Raw genomic sequence first — 15,744 nt, 5'->3', positions numbered from 1 at the left:
GGGGCGCCGTGTCATTGCAGGGGGGGCGCGGGAAGCCGTCTGGATGAAAAAAAAACAAAACATGAACACTGTATGCACTGGGTTTTTACCTTAGAATGGCCAACTCTCTGTTATTCCTATGTCAATTTGATACAGTAGAGCAGGGGTCACCAGCCTTTTTGAGTCTGGGAGCTACTTCATGGGTACAGAGTAACACAAAGGGCTACTTGTTTGATATAGACATATATTTTCTTAGCTCACTCTTAATAACAATAATACATGTACACATGATTACATGCGGTATGATCATATTAATGTTAGGGATTACTCACTATAGTTGTCAGTAATGATTTACCATGGCAGATATAGTTAATTGCTATTATGTGATCAGAAGTTCGTAGTTCAGAGTTTTAAGTTTAAGTCCCTTTTGGAGCTTTTCTGTGTGATTCTAAATTTCCTCCAAGTGACCGACAGTATGGATTATTGCAGCAGCAGCTGCAGCTGTACAGCTGTTTACACTTTGAGTTCCTTGAGATTTTCCTTTTAAATAAAAAATAAAAGAATAGTTATTGGATATCTTATTATCTAATCCTCTTTACTATTAACAAAATTGTGGAGAAAAAAACATTTTGTGTCAAAGCATCTTGTACGTAGCGCACATCAGCGTGAGTCTGTGGGGGTCAAAGGGCACGCAAAAAGGCTAAATCATATTGGTCAGTTTACTTTTGTTAATTTGGCGCTTTTTCTGTGAGCTAAAAATGAATGAGCTCCTCCCGTTGTCCTAAGATCCTGCCTGAGCTTTTTACCCTGCGCGGTTCTGACGGTCGCCGGTTTATTAGCTTTTTTTGTGGTTTCGCGAACTGAAAAGCTGACGGGTCAACAGTCAAAAAAAAAAACAAAAAAAAGTTAGACAGGTTGGAGAGTAGCACAAAACTATCACTGTCTGCACCTAACCAGCACAAACCTAAACCGTAAAAGCAGCGGATTCTTTTTTTTTTTTTTTTTACAAACGATGCTAAATAATAGACATGAAAGCGAAGCCTACCCGTATGATCCACGGAAAGACGGAATGTTGATTCCCAGGTTCAGGTGGTGTCAGACATCCAGAGGAGGAGAAAGTGATGCAACATTGTTTGCTTAATTTTTACTCTTTTGGGGACTAGATTAAATTGTTTAACCCGCAGTCTGAGACGCTCAGGGTGGCAGATGTGACCCGCCAGAACCGCACACGGTATAAAGCTCAGCCGAGATCCAAATGACCGCTGTTAGAACCAGAGTGGGACAAACTCCGCTCATTCATTTTTAGCTTACAGAAAAAGCACCAAGCCGCCAAATAAACATAAATTGACCAGTGACATTTAGCTTTGACGTGCCCACCGCCATAGACTCGCTACTACAAGACGTTTTGAAAAAAAGAGGGTTTTTTCTGCACAATTTTGCTTATAGTAAAGAGGGTTAGATAATAAAAAAAAAACATATTATTCTTTTCTTTTTTTAAAATGGGTACAAAACATTTAATTGAATATTTTTTGGCAGTGCTCCCTAATAACAATGGCTATTTTTAGAACTTGCTCACGGGTGACTGACAAGGTCCCCTCGGGCGACCTGGGGCCCCACGGGCACCGTGTTGGTGACCCCTGCAGTAGAGGCTTCCACATTTCCCATATCTGTGTCCTCTGTCACTTTTATCAGCAGTTAAATCTGTTTAATCCGTTGTTAACATGTTGTAACCTGTTTTTCCGAGCCGCCTTTAAACGCAACATGAGCGCTACGACGCTCGCGCTGGGTTTCCACCTGTGAAGGAGACCTGCTGCTGCTGGGCGGAGCTACGCAGGTGTGTTAGAATCACGGCAGCAAACCAGCAAAACGCAAAGAACTTTTCACAGTTTTTCCCTCCAAACTAACCGACTGAGTTGAGTAAAGCTGTTGGATGAAGGCAATGTTAGCTAAAAGATGACTAGCTAATATCAATACAGAACCTTAAGCTTAACAAGTACCTTGTAGGCTACCGATGTTGGTGTCTATTTTCAGCTACATACATTTATTTTGCCCCCAAAAAAGTCGGGGCAGAAAATGTTTGGAAACCACTGGGGGGGCGCAGAAGAAAAAGTTTGGGAACCACTGATCTAAACTGTATTTGAATTGTGAGAATGTGAACATGTTTAAAATAAGCTACGATAAGCTAAATGTCAGTGCAGGCCTCTAAAAACCAGGTAGAGTGGTTGAACAAAACTGCTACTGATTGAAAGATGAATCCACTCAGAGTTTGTCAAAAAGTACCTGAATGAAACTTGGATCACAATATACAAAAAGTTCTTGTCTGCATTGATGAAGATTAAATTGTTTTCTATGATACGTATCAAAGAAAAGCAGTCAAAGTCACTCATTTAGCACAAGCTACAAACTGGGATCGTTTAAAGATATCACGAGGATGTTTGTCTGTAAAATGAACCGGGAAATTAGAATATTTTACACAGAAAAGTCTTTTGTCACAGTCTCCAGGCTTAAGGGCATACTAGAGATGTGCATTTCAACGAGACGATATTCTGGGGCAAATCACAAGACTGCAGTGACACAACTCGAGTTTCAGCCTGAACTCGGCAGAGCAACTCAGGACTCTCAGGCCTGACTGAGCTCGATGTTTCTATCAGGGAAATATGCACTGGGCTTGTAAAATCACTCCAAACAAAGATCTGTGATAACTATTGCTGCAAAAGATGAAGAAAATATGCTTACATAAATCAGTGATTCTTGAGAATAGGGACAAAATGGGTTTTAATTTTCCCATATTTTTTTTAAATTATTTCTCAACCTTATTTATGCAAATATGACAAATAATGTTTAGAAAATATGAAGATGCTAAGGTACAGGCTCCCAGTTGCGATTTTTTTTAAAAAAATTACATTTTTAATCGACCTGACCCAAAACTTTGTCATCAGCATCTGACAAAAATAAATCTAAAATGATTTTTAAAATACCCCATTAGTGATATTTTTACTCAATTTACAGACAAATGCTTCTCAAGAAATAAAATAAATATTATTTAAAACAAAAAACAAGAAAAAGTCCATCTGATGGAGTTGACAGTGCATGACGGAGTTGACACAGAACTGAAGGTGGTGACAAACTAGTGAATAAAATGAAAAACTTGGTACATGTGAAGTAATGCAATTCATGTAAAATACATTAAAATGAATTAATTGCACAATTAAGTGAGATTTGACAACAATTTCACTGAAAGAGTCAGAAAAACTCTGACGGAGTTGACATCTGACGGAGTTGACGAAATGCCAAACTACCTCAATTTATATGATGTTATTCTGAAGGAGGCCATATTGTAGCTCGTCAGGTCCATTAAATCTTTACAGTATACCAAAATTAAGCTTTTATTTCGCAAAATTTCATCAAAGTTTTGTAAATTGTCAGTTATGGAGTTGACACATCATGGTTGTGACAAACAACTTAGGAATAAAACAGAAGAAAAAACTAAAGAATAACTTAAGCTAACCATAGCTAACTAGCCCTCCTAGCAAAGGAAGAGAAAAGACAACGTCATGGGGTCCTCAGAAGTTCTGGTGCCCCCCAATAATGCCTGATTTTTTTACATTCTTTTCATTTCTGACGGTGTTGACAAAAACTAAGGACAAATTTTAACGGAGTTGGAAAATATCTAAAAATTATTTTTAATTCAATTTATCGATACTTTTATAATTATTTATATGACTACTTATACTTAATTGTCATAATATATAATTTTAGTATTTCTTTAATTGTTTTAAACTATAAGAATGTATTGAGTTCTGCTCCTGGACAAGGGCTTTTACAGGCATCATCCACCGACTACAATGTTTAAAATAAAAAAATATTCAGCAAAAAAAAGAAAAATATACATTGTTGTGCTCACATGACCCAGGTTAGTTTAGTTAGATATTTGAAAAAAATATATTTTGTGTATATTTTATTCAAATTTCATGCTTTATCCATAGGACCTGTTTTGTCCCTATTCTCAAGAATCACTGAAATATGATGTGGTGTATTTATTAGAGAAAAAGGGTTAGCTAAAAGTTAGAATTTTTGTTGTTGACCAATGAATTAGCGGTAAACTCTTTGATAATCTGGTCAGTAGGTCAGGCTACTTTTTTGAGATTTTTGTTTTTGTTATTTGCAGAGGTCACACCTCTGAAAACAAATCCATTAGAAGACTGAAGCCTATGTTGGGTGCAAAGGGCTGTTGTATCTGACCCATAAAAGTTTAAAATGCAGCAGCAGTGGCTCTGATGAAAACTAGAAGGAGAGATCAGATTTCTCTGGCCTTAGTTTATCTTCAGAGGGTCCTTGTTCTTAATTACAATCTCTATCTCATTTTAAATAACTCACAGTTTCTCATATTCCTGACCCGACCATTTGACTCTCACACTGCAGATTTATTTGGGGTTGCTCTGGTATCGAACAGTCTAGTTATCAGGTTCTCTTCAGGACAGAAGGACGGACATTGTGACAACTTTCAGGGCCAGGTTAAATATTAGTCTGGTTCAAGTTAAGTATGCCTTCAGCTTTCCTGATATGGACCCCAACCAACAGAGGAGTGGATTATCACATTTTATTTTCTATTTACTTCAACCACGTTTTGTTTTTAACTTTCTTTTTTCACTCGGCAGTTTCTTATTGCCAACAATCAGCAGCTGTCTTTGTCTATTCTTTCTGTGATGTTCAAGGCAGATGACTGCCGATTCGGAGCCTGATTCTGTGCCTGTTCTGTCTTTTGTTGTTGTTTGTTTTAAGTTGATCCTTTCTCCTGTTGCCCTGCACCTGGTCAGTTTAATAGGGGTCTGTGGCACTCTCAAAATTCAATGACATCTGCTGGAATATTGGACTTTCTGGATGATATAAAACTAACTGTGACTGAATTGAAAGTAATGAATGTCAAGTGCCTCAAGATTACTTTTGTTGTTATTTCTCAACACACCTCTTTGTAGGAAAACGTATGCCAACTTTCAACAAATCAATTTTCTGCAAAATCAGGAGACATAAGTTAGACATTTATTAGAGCTAAAGCTTTTAGCATAAGGAACAAAAAGCCGGTGATCATGCGTGCTGCCTTACAGCAGGCCATGGACTAACGATTAGTTTTTTTTGTTTTTTTTTCTTTATCTTTATATGATCAAATCTGATGTGTAGTAACACTCATCTGTGACAAGGAACTGTTTTTATCTACTATTCCATTCATAGCTGCATAACAGATTTTAGAGAGGTTTCTCCATCCATCCATCCATCCATTTTCTGCCGCTTATCCGGGGTCGGGCCGCGGGGGCAACAGCTTCAGAGGTTTCTAAATTAAAAAAAAAACAAAAAAAAAAACATTTATCTCCCCACTAACCTGACAGCAAGAATGTGCATGGGCTGCGAGCGCCTGAGCTTAGTCTGAGGGGGGTCCACATTCGAAGAGGAGGAAGATGGAGGCTCTGGGGAGGCGTGATGGTGCCGTGGCTGGCTGTGTTGTGTGTGATGATGATGATGGTGATGTTGGTGGTGGTGGTGTTGTGAACAAGTGTTCTGTCCATTGTGCAGTAGCGGGGTTATCTCTGTCTGCTGGCCGCTGCAGGTGGAGTACAGGCTCTCCAGCGAGGAGTTCATGTCGTTCACCAAGGCCTCCAAGTCGACGTCGTCATCTGACAGGCAAACGACAAAAAAACTGGATCACAACAAACAGCACCCGGCAAAAGCTTTTACAAGCTTCAAACATAAAACTTATTCAAGTCACAATAAACTCCAAATTATATTTTGTTTTCCACCACAATTCTTCCAGATTGTTACACTTTTGTCCAGAACACCTTCTCTCACTTACTTTTCCACTTTTCCCTACATAGAAAACTGCAAAATTTGACTTGTTAGTGGCTTTTGTTCAACAATAGCTTTCTTCCTGCCACTCTTCCATAAGGACCAGACGTACAGAGTGCACAGCTACAGGCACAACAAGGCAAGTTTATTTATTTAGCACCATTAATACGCAAGGCAATTCAAAGTGCTTCATAAAACATCAAAGGAAAGAGCAAAAGAAAACAAAAGCATGGCATGAAATAATAATGTTAAAATACAGACACTAAAGGCATGAAAGAAACAAATGTTTCATACAGTTCATTAGCTGGCTGCTTTGATCAGAAGGTGTAGAAAGCCAAGATATTTTCAGTCCACGTTTAAAGTATACAACCGCTTCTGAAAATATCAAGTTTTCAGGGAGGTTGTTCCAGATTTAGGCAGCATAAAAAAAAAAAAAAAATGTTTCTCCCACTTGAGCTGCGGATCTCTGCATCTCTTCCAGAGTTACCGTGGGATTCTGGCCCAGTTCACTGATCATTGCTCTCCTTTTCCGGGGTATCAGTTTTTACGGACTGCCACGTCCTGGGAGGCTTGGCAGTTCTGTCATGTTTTGAATTTCCAGATGTTTTAAAGTTGCTGGACAATACATTTTTAAAGGCAAAAAGTTAAAACATGCAAGATAATGCTTAGATTGCGCTAAGCAAAAAATACGTCTTAAGTATTTTCTCATTTCTCCCTTATCTTCATTATCTATGTTTGTAGGTGTGTCAAAAGACCACATAGAAACACACTGATAGCTACCTAGTCTTGCCCAGTTGCTTCATCAGGAAGACAGTCTTGACTACGTACATTGTTCTGCCCAGCGAGTCCTAATCTCCAGAGAAATCAGGTGCAGGCACAAACCTGCCCGTTGCACTTCTGAACTCCTTACCACTGGGACTCCGAGCCGAGAAGCCAGCCTTGGCTCTCAGTTCACCACGTTTCAAACATCTAGCTTTTAAATGTATTTAGAAGTCAAGATGAGAAATACTTCTCGGAGGAAGAATCTATCCTACAAAGCCCTTTGGAAAACCTCTAGGCACATTGAAATTCAAGAAGTGTCATCTCGGCTGAGGGAGAAATTCTAATCTAATTGCTTTATGCTATGAAACTTTCATCATCTGGGGTGAAATGGGTGTCTAACTTTGCACAATTTTAAATTACAAGCTGCACTGGTGATTAATCTTTTAACAAGTTATTCATTTTGAAAAAAGAAAAAAAGAAATCTTTAAAAGTTTATCATCAAGCTGGTGTATTCACACTTCACAAATGCAGCTGCAAAAAGAGTCCACCACTAGGGGGAGACAATCTCTAATCATAAAAAAGTAATAGAGGATGGAAACTACCCAAGGGATTAGACCTGTTATCCTGCAGAACAGAAGACATATACATACAGACTGCCTGCTTTGTCTGACCTCTAATAAGGAATTTTTTTTTTTTTTTTTTTTTTTTTTAATTTAATTTTTATTTGGAAAGGCAAGGTACAATCATCTTTACATTCCAGTTTCCACCATATTGGAAGGAAGAAAAGAAAATACACAAGCCAGTCCAAGGTTTTTGTATAACAACCGAACAACTAAAACAAAAGGAGTGAGTGGGGGGTAGGGAAGGGCCAGGTCTAGTTTTTCTTTTGTTAGTGGTAAAACACAGTCAAAAGCAAACATTTCCCATAATCCTGAACTAAGGTATAGTAAATAGCACAACAGTACTTATTTGTAGTGGACATATTTAGTCTACTGAAATAACCGACTTTACATAGTTTGTCCATTTAGACCAGATCCTGAAAAAGGATTCTCTCCGACCATGAACAGAAAAAGATAACTTCTCCAGAGTGTAAATGTCCTGTACAATGGAAACCCAATCCTCCACTGTGGGTGTTTCGGGCTTCAACCATTTTCTAGTGATTGTCTTTTTACTTGCTGCCAGAAGCACTAACAGGAGTTTTTTGTCGTCCAGAGTCCAGTTATCAAATGAAATGCTTCCTAAATATAGGGATTCACAATTACATGGGATTCTTTCAGTAAAGATGTTATTTAGGTGAGAACATATTTGCTCCCAGAAGACCTTAATCACCGGACAAGCCCAGAAGATGTGGTGATGATCCGCTCCATTTGTTCCACAGAGTCTCCAACATGCATCTCCGCTGCCCTGATGTTTTTTCTGAACTGGAGTTACAAAATATCGAACAGAGTTTTTCCAACTGAACAGCCGCCATGTATTGGAGCTTGAGGTCATCCAGTGTAATTTATTAATCTGTTCCCAGTCTTCAGTTGTGATTAATAAATGTCCTTCTTTTACCCACTTGTTTCTTATGTAGTCTGTATCACCTTGTTTAGACAATAGAATACCATTATACAAAGTGGAAACAAGTTTTTTGCATGAACCTGATTTCAACAGGGATAGAAACACTTTAAAAAGTCCTGGTTTGGCCGTATCCCAATTATCACATATATTTTGATTGAAGTAGGACCTAACCTGCAGATATCTAAAGAAGTCATCCTTCTCCAACCCTTTGGACCTCTGGAGTTCCTCAAAACTCTGAAACACACCCTTCCGGGTAAATGTATAGTAAGTGGTTAATCCTTTTTGGGTCCATCCTCTAAATCTTCCATCAGTCTTGTTTGGTTTAAAAGCTGAGTCAAAGGCACACCATCTGAGTATTCTTATCTGGTTACCCAAATTACACATTTTAACGACCTTATTCCATGAATCCAGCATGGTGTGTAATATTGACCCATATGGTATACTCAGCCCTTCTTGTAGGTCCTTGTCCATTAGTACTGATATTAAAGGTATTCCTTCCACTGTTGCTTTTTCCAAATCTTTCCACTTAGCACTGTAAGAAGGAGAGCATAGACAGAACACTGGTCGTAATTGAGTTGCAAGGAAGTAAACCTGTAGATTAGGAAGACCTAGTCCACCTTTGTCTTTCTTTAACTGCAGCGTACTATATCTCACTCTTGCTTTTTTCCCCTGCCAGATATATTGTGATATTATTCTTTCCCACTCTATGAAGCGCCTATCTGGGATTAGAATAGGTAGACACTGAAACATATATAGGAAGCGCGGGAGAATGTTCATTCTGACCGACTCAATTCTTGAGTGTAAATTTGAAAAAGGAATCAGACTCCATCTTTTCATGTCTGATCTCAGATTTGAAATTAGGGGCCCATAATTGACTTCAAAAATTCTGGAAAAATCCTTGGGCAATGTGACCCCTAAATATTTTATGGATTCTGCTTCCCATTTCCAATTGAAGAGGCTCCTAATATTGCTTTGTGGGTTATAGTTAATTGTTAAAACCTGAGTCTTGGTCATGTTTATCTTGTAACCCGAAAGCGAACCATATTCCTCAATTGCTCCCATAAGTATAGGTAGGGTTTTAGCTGGGTTTGTTATGGTCAACAGTAAATCATCTGCGAACAGTGACAACTTTTGTTCTCCAGATGCCATGAGAACTCCAGCTATGTCCGTCCTCTGTCTTATCCACTGACCTAGAGGCTCAATGAAGAGGGCAAAGAGGAGTGGAGAAACACAGCATCCCTGCCTCGTACCCCTTTCCAGAGTGAAGCGGTCAGATAGGTCTCCATTGATTTTTATCCTAGCGGATGGTCTATCATATAAAGATGCGATTACATCTATTATGGTCTGGTGGAACCCAAACCTGGACATAACTTTGTAAAGAAAAGACCATCTGACTGAATCAAAAGCCTTCTCTGCATCCAGACTCAATACAAGAGTCTCTATTTTTTGATGGGTTACATGATTTAAAATATGCAGGGTTTTCCTGATGTTATCCTGAGTCTGTCTCTGCCTGATGAAGCCTGTTTGGTCTTTATGGATTATCACTGGGAGGATGTCTTCCAATCTCTGTGCGATTATGGCAGTAAATAATTTGTAATCAATATTTAACACACTTATTGGCCGATAATTTCCGCATTCCTTCTTATCTTTTCCCTCCTTAGGGATTAGTGAAATGATTGCGTCTCTCCATGAAGGAGGGATTATTTTCTTTTCTAGTACATTGTTGAAAACTCTTACTAAAACAGGGACCAACTGATCCTGCATTTCTCTGTACCACTCAGAGGAAAACCCATCTGTTCCTGGAGATTTCCCTCCTTTCAGCTTTCTAATCACTAATTTTAATTCTGCTTCAGTTATCTCTGATATTAATTGTTCGTTTTGCTCGTCTGTAATGCTAGGCAGGGTGAGTTGGGAAAGGAATGTGTCCATTTGTTGTTCATTATTCAATTTGGGTTGGGAGTATAGAATTTTGAAAAAATCACTAAAGCACTTCTGGATCTTTTCTACTTTTGTTTCAACTCTATTTGTATATATATTCTTTATTTTGTGAATAGCTCTGTCAGCTTGCTGTTTTCGTAATTTAAATGCTAGGAGCTTCAGAGAATTCCCCCCTGCTTCATAATATTTCTGTTTAGTAAAGAGAAGTTTCTTTTGTATTTCTTGTATGTTTAAGTCGTTCAGTTCTTTTTTCACCAACTCAATTTTGACTCTTATAGCCCTCTTTAAGGTTTTGTCTAATAAGGAATTTTAATCAACGCAGTGCTTTATAAAAATGTTCCACAATTATATACAGAGTTTTGTTTTCATTACCTGCAAAACAGTCATAAGAATTTACTGAAATAGGCACTGGCATTGTCCACAATGAGAGTAAGGTACAAAATGTCATTGCTGAAGAACTTGACTATTAAGACAGTGCTGTACCCAGTGTTTTCAGAAGGAAAGTTTGGTGGAAGGAAACATTTTTGAAGAAAATGGTGCACAAGCGACTGTAATGATCCCAGACTCGAGAAGGTTGTTAATGGAAGTCCATTCAAGAGTTTGGTTGAGAGTCACAAGGTGGGTATTGCAGCTGGAGTCAGAGCTTTAATATCCGCCACACGTAGACGTGAAAATAAATGTAGAATTTCATTTGGCAGTCAATGTCCCACAACATTGGAGAAGAGTGGAGACAGTCAGAACCAAAGTAGATTGTTGTTTTCAGGCTGATCACCTCCATGACACACTTTATGTTTTTCACATACTGTCATTTTGGTAAGAACACCATTTGATTAATATAAATAGTTTTACATAATCTTCTAATTTTGTAAGTTTTTATTACCTGGAGGGTTAATGAATGAATTTAATGTTAACATTTTTGACTGATGTAAATTAACCATTCAACAGTTCTCAGGTGTATTTAGACGAAGCTAAAGCTTAGCGACTTCACAGCTCCGGGTTCAAACAGCTGCATCATATGAGGTGCTGCAGATGTCAGGCCACTTTAAAGTTAGCAAAAGTCCCATTCCTAAGCAGAAAGGCTGACTGAGGAAACACAAACAGTAATTTGATGGATGTAAGGTTTCAGGTTGCATCTGAGGGGCTTCAAAGCGACTGCAGAGATACAACAGTTTTCTTTTTAAAGGGAGAAAAAAAAAGAAAGAAAAAGGCCTGGGGGAACAACAGCAGTAGGAGCTTTCAGAGCTGCGGTAAATATTCTCATCTCTCTCTTCCAAGCTACCCATTAAAACCTTAAGTGTTGTCTTAGCGGAGATTTTCCTGAAAACGTGTCAGGCAGTCGTTTCACAGGTGCCTGTGAGTCACAGGTGGTTAATCTCTGGGTATTAATAGTGACAGGAAAGCTGAAGCAGCTACTTATAGATAACCTGGAGAGCTAAAGAGCTATATACCACTAGACACATGGTGCATAAAAAGTCAGACTGAAGGAGCAGAGGAAAGCTGCCGAACTCGCAAAGAGCGCCTATAACAAACACATTTCCTAATATAAAGCGGAATCAGTCCAACGTCTAGCACATAGTGTGAGAGCACTCCACTTGAACACATCAATCGGTCTGCATCTGGCATTCTCCTTAGTTCAGCCATGTCCCCTTAAGCTAGTAAGCAATAACAGAAGAAAAAAAGTTCTGACCTACTTTGGCCTTTGGATTAGCAGAAGTGTTTGCACACAAAGGAAATGCAAGTCTTAAACTACTTGGGGAGGAGGAGGAGGGGGGGGATGAAATATTTGAGCGTCACTATCGATCATACAATTAAAGTCACCGGTGCATTTCACAATCGCACAACCAAACAAAGGTGTGCGTCACTCTCCCTGGCGTAAGACAGTTTGATGACACTGAGAGCATGCACCTTGAGTGTAGGCAAGCATGCACGTTATTAAAAACGATGAGGTTTTTAAATCCGAAGTGGACATAGTAAAAAGTGTGATTTGAGGTGTAAAGATCCGTAGGATTCAAACACAGTGAGAGCAGCTAACAGAACTCAAATCCAAAATAAAATACCAAACCTTCACTCGACTAACAAAAAGGCTGTGCAACCAAGCAATCAAGGACGAATCAGCAACAGGTAAAAACATTCCTCAAACAGGGACAGCCGTCATCAACTTACACTACAGGCATCTATATGGAATAAAGTACTAGTATTGATGAACGAAGATAACCTGGGCATTAATTCTGGTAGAAATTGAATTAGGGAGTGACACACAGAAACAGTTTGAGCAGTAAATAGATATGAGGACACCAAACAAACACTCCGTCAGGAAATACATCGCTAAAATAAAACACTCTTTCTTTAAGAGGTGTGATTATCCCAAATCCTATCTGCTTAAAGACAGTAGACTCAAGTGGAAGCAACTACACTTCTGGCTCATCATTCATCAATATTTATAATCTAGCTCCCACATACTCCTCCAGAGTTAACATCGGCCTCTTGGCTTTCATTCTTCACACGGCCTCTTAGTTCGTAGGGACGGCCACGTTTTGGTGAGTTTGCAGCTGTGCCACGTCCTGTCGGTTTTCAGATGTTGGATTAAACAGCGCTCCAAGAACGTTCAAAGCCTCTACACCCATCTGCTTTAAATACAAAATCAATTTGTCGAAGTTTACAATCCCAAAGAACCTCTTTGCTGTTTTTATTTTATTATATTTCAAGGGAGATGCAATAAACAATATATTTGCCCAGTTTAAGGGACTTTCATTGTCTTTGATGCAGAAATTTCACGTAGATGCGGTCGACAAAATACTCCCGCTCACAGAAAGTGGTGAGAAAATTGTGAACGAGGAGAAAAAGTCGTAAAAAGTTAGTTAATCTAAATTTCCAGCAACTATATTGCAATTATTTGTGTTTCTGTTATCATGCAGCCCCAGACTTAACTATGCTCTAAGACTGTACTCCATCCACTGTTTTATATTACAAATACTGTGCCAGTCTGTTCTAAATATAAAACCTTGATTTTTCATAAGATAGCAATGATATTACAGTTTTTGCTCTCATAAGTTGAATCCCTTTACGGCCGCTTTCTTCTCGAAGGATACCCCCAACACCCTTCTTACTCTTCTGAACGTCTACAGCCAGCAAATAAGTTTTATAAATAACACAGCTTACATCGATTTCCCACCTAAGCCACTCCAAATAACAGTTAGACACTGTAAAAGGGAACAGCTTGGTGACAATCTGAATTGTTCTGAATATCTTTTTTGCTCATTAGTCAGCAAGTGATGGACAAAAACAAGACTATTGTTGAGAAGGGCAGCCCCATGTGGCCCTTCTTAACCCTGGGATGTAGACTATGGATTCTGGACTTGTTCCCTCTAGTTCAAAACAAAAAGGAGGGGTCTTTCTCTCACAGACAAAATGGGGACAGTATGGGGTTTACATTTACAGTACAGAAACTGAACACACACACACACACACACACACACACACATAAGGGGGATCAACGGCCCGTCATTACAAGCCTGGCAAAGGGGTTTCTATTCAAAGGCAATCTGTGGGAGCGATGCCAGAGCAAGTGCACTGTAAAGCATGGCTCTGGGTTGCTCGCTACAATACCTCTGGTGACAGCACACACACACACACACGCATGCGCGCGCACACGCACACACATACTGTGGACCAAGGCTCCAGATTGGAGGGAGAGGGTCAAAGAGGAGCAGAGGGAGAATGTGAACAGGACAAACAGGGGAAAAAGAAAAAAAGAAGCATGGGATAAGATCAGGACGGAGCATATATGTATGTAGTATACAGTTAATTATTCATACTTAGGCTCAGGGTGAAAGTAATGCACTGTAATATTAAAGATAGGTTGTGTTTTTTTTTTACGAGAAGTAATATTAATGCTTTGTAGGGTAATTTGAAATTTTAATCTTTCAAGGCTATGAATAATATTGGGTTTGATTGTATCTGAAAAAAGGGAATCATTTTCTTTGACTCAAGTCTGAAGCTTAGACTTTAGACTCAAGTCTCATAATCAATCTTATGACATATAAACATCATTTTGGTTAAACGTTTAATGCTCTTTCCTCTCAGTTATTGAAATGGATACAAACAATGTAGTGATATTATTGGTTTACTCTAACAGTTCCTGACAGAACGTGCCAATAAAAGGAGATAAAGGCAGCTTGTCTTTAATTTCTTGTTTAATGTTGCCATTACTCAAACATTCAAGGTGATTAAGACCACAGCTATGATGTTCAGCTGAAACCAGAGACACACAGAGACAAAAAACTTTGTTTCTAATTATTATTTTAACTATCATTACACTTTGCATGTTTCAGATCATTGTTACAAGCCAGAATAATGGGAAATGTTTAGACAATTCTTTTTTTAAATTGAAAAATATATAGAAAGGGAAGTTTTTGCTTTTGTTTTTTCTTTCAACAACCTTGTGAAAGGTCCTGCCTGAAGACAATAAAAGCAGTCCTCTACACGGGCTAAAAGGCCACCAAGAGAGGAAGAGTCATTAACTTTAAATACAATGTAAAAAAGCCAAGTTACAGTTTACAACTGTACTCAGTGAAAAAGACCCCGATTTTCCACTCCGATGAAACTAAAACAGAAGTTATTCCCCATAATGACCACTTATACAGGCTGTAGAAAAGGGGAGACTTTCAAGCCTGAGACCACCATCCCTATGATGACGCATGGGATTGGCTTGTTTTTTTTGTTTTTTCTGCCAAGTTTATTCAGAAATTGTGTTTTGTTTTTGACCAAGCACTAGATCATTCCCTAACTCTTTATTTTGAAATTTATTCTAAATTTTGGAACGTTAAATGCAGATTTAATATATGGTTTCCAAATGATCTTGCAGACCATCATCTGTTTCAAAGTAGGGAGGTGGGTAGCCACTAAACTTATATTTTGCTCTGTAAGTAAAAGAGTGGACAATTTACAAGCTACATAAAGACATGAATGGTTCTTCAAAATAAAAGCACTTCCTGTTGTTAACACTGTTAGCATATTATCTACTACTTTTGAGCATATACACAACGTTTTCAATTTTTAATGGGATGAACATTATATCCCAATAACTTGAAAGACTAAGGTTGGTAGATGTTCACGTCAATAATTTGAAAGCTTGACCTTCAGAAAATCGCTGCAATAGACGGGACAGAAAACATGCATCCTATCTGAGATTGATCATTTGCAACATTAGAGATTAATTAACTGAGTTGTTGAGTGTAACCCTGACTATCTCTGTCTGCTAATTTTCTATGGTCCAAACAAAAATATCCCAACAAAATACAGAGGTATCCTCAGTCTGGAACAGAGTTGGCATTTCCTGTCATTTTCTAAAGAATTTTTCATGCACCTATCACTACTGTCACTGTACAGTCTACAACATATTTATATTCTTGCAGTGTACTAAGGTAATTAGCGCCACCTCATTTCTTCGGTTGCATGCTTGCGCTCACCCCTCAGCTGAAGCTACGCTACTGCTTGCTGTGAATGCTATTACAGCTGCTGGAAGCTTTTCAGTCCCTTTAGAGTTTATTACCCACCTGTAGGATAAGATCCAGGCTTTATATGGTTCTTTACTTCTCGAGCAAGTGCTGCAGGAATGTATGTGTGAAAGGATGATCATGGCATGTGGAGGGAATGTTTTCAAAGTCA

At 38.6% G+C, this 15,744-nt stretch overlaps 1 protein-coding gene across 1 annotated transcript in view; it reads right to left on the bottom strand.

Annotated features, from left to right (window-relative positions):
• The window catches only part of grb10b (growth factor receptor-bound protein 10b), an 84,036-nt gene that overhangs the window by 39,553 nt on the left and 28,739 nt on the right, over window positions 1-15,744 (bottom strand). The window contains exon 4 of the mRNA XM_015001030.2: window positions 5,357-5,648. Within this exon, the coding sequence (XP_014856516.1) occupies window positions 5,357-5,648 (292 nt within the window). The remainder of the gene's footprint in view (window positions 1-5,356; window positions 5,649-15,744) is intronic.

Source organism: Poecilia mexicana, unplaced genomic scaffold (genome assembly GCF_051168715.1).
Source record: "Poecilia mexicana isolate PSO_F unplaced genomic scaffold, ASM5116871v1 scaffold_16, whole genome shotgun sequence".
Lineage (NCBI taxonomy): Eukaryota > Metazoa > Chordata > Actinopteri > Cyprinodontiformes > Poeciliidae > Poecilia > Poecilia mexicana.
Note: the sequence above shows the minus strand (reverse complement) of the source record. Positions and strands in the feature narration are given on the sequence as shown.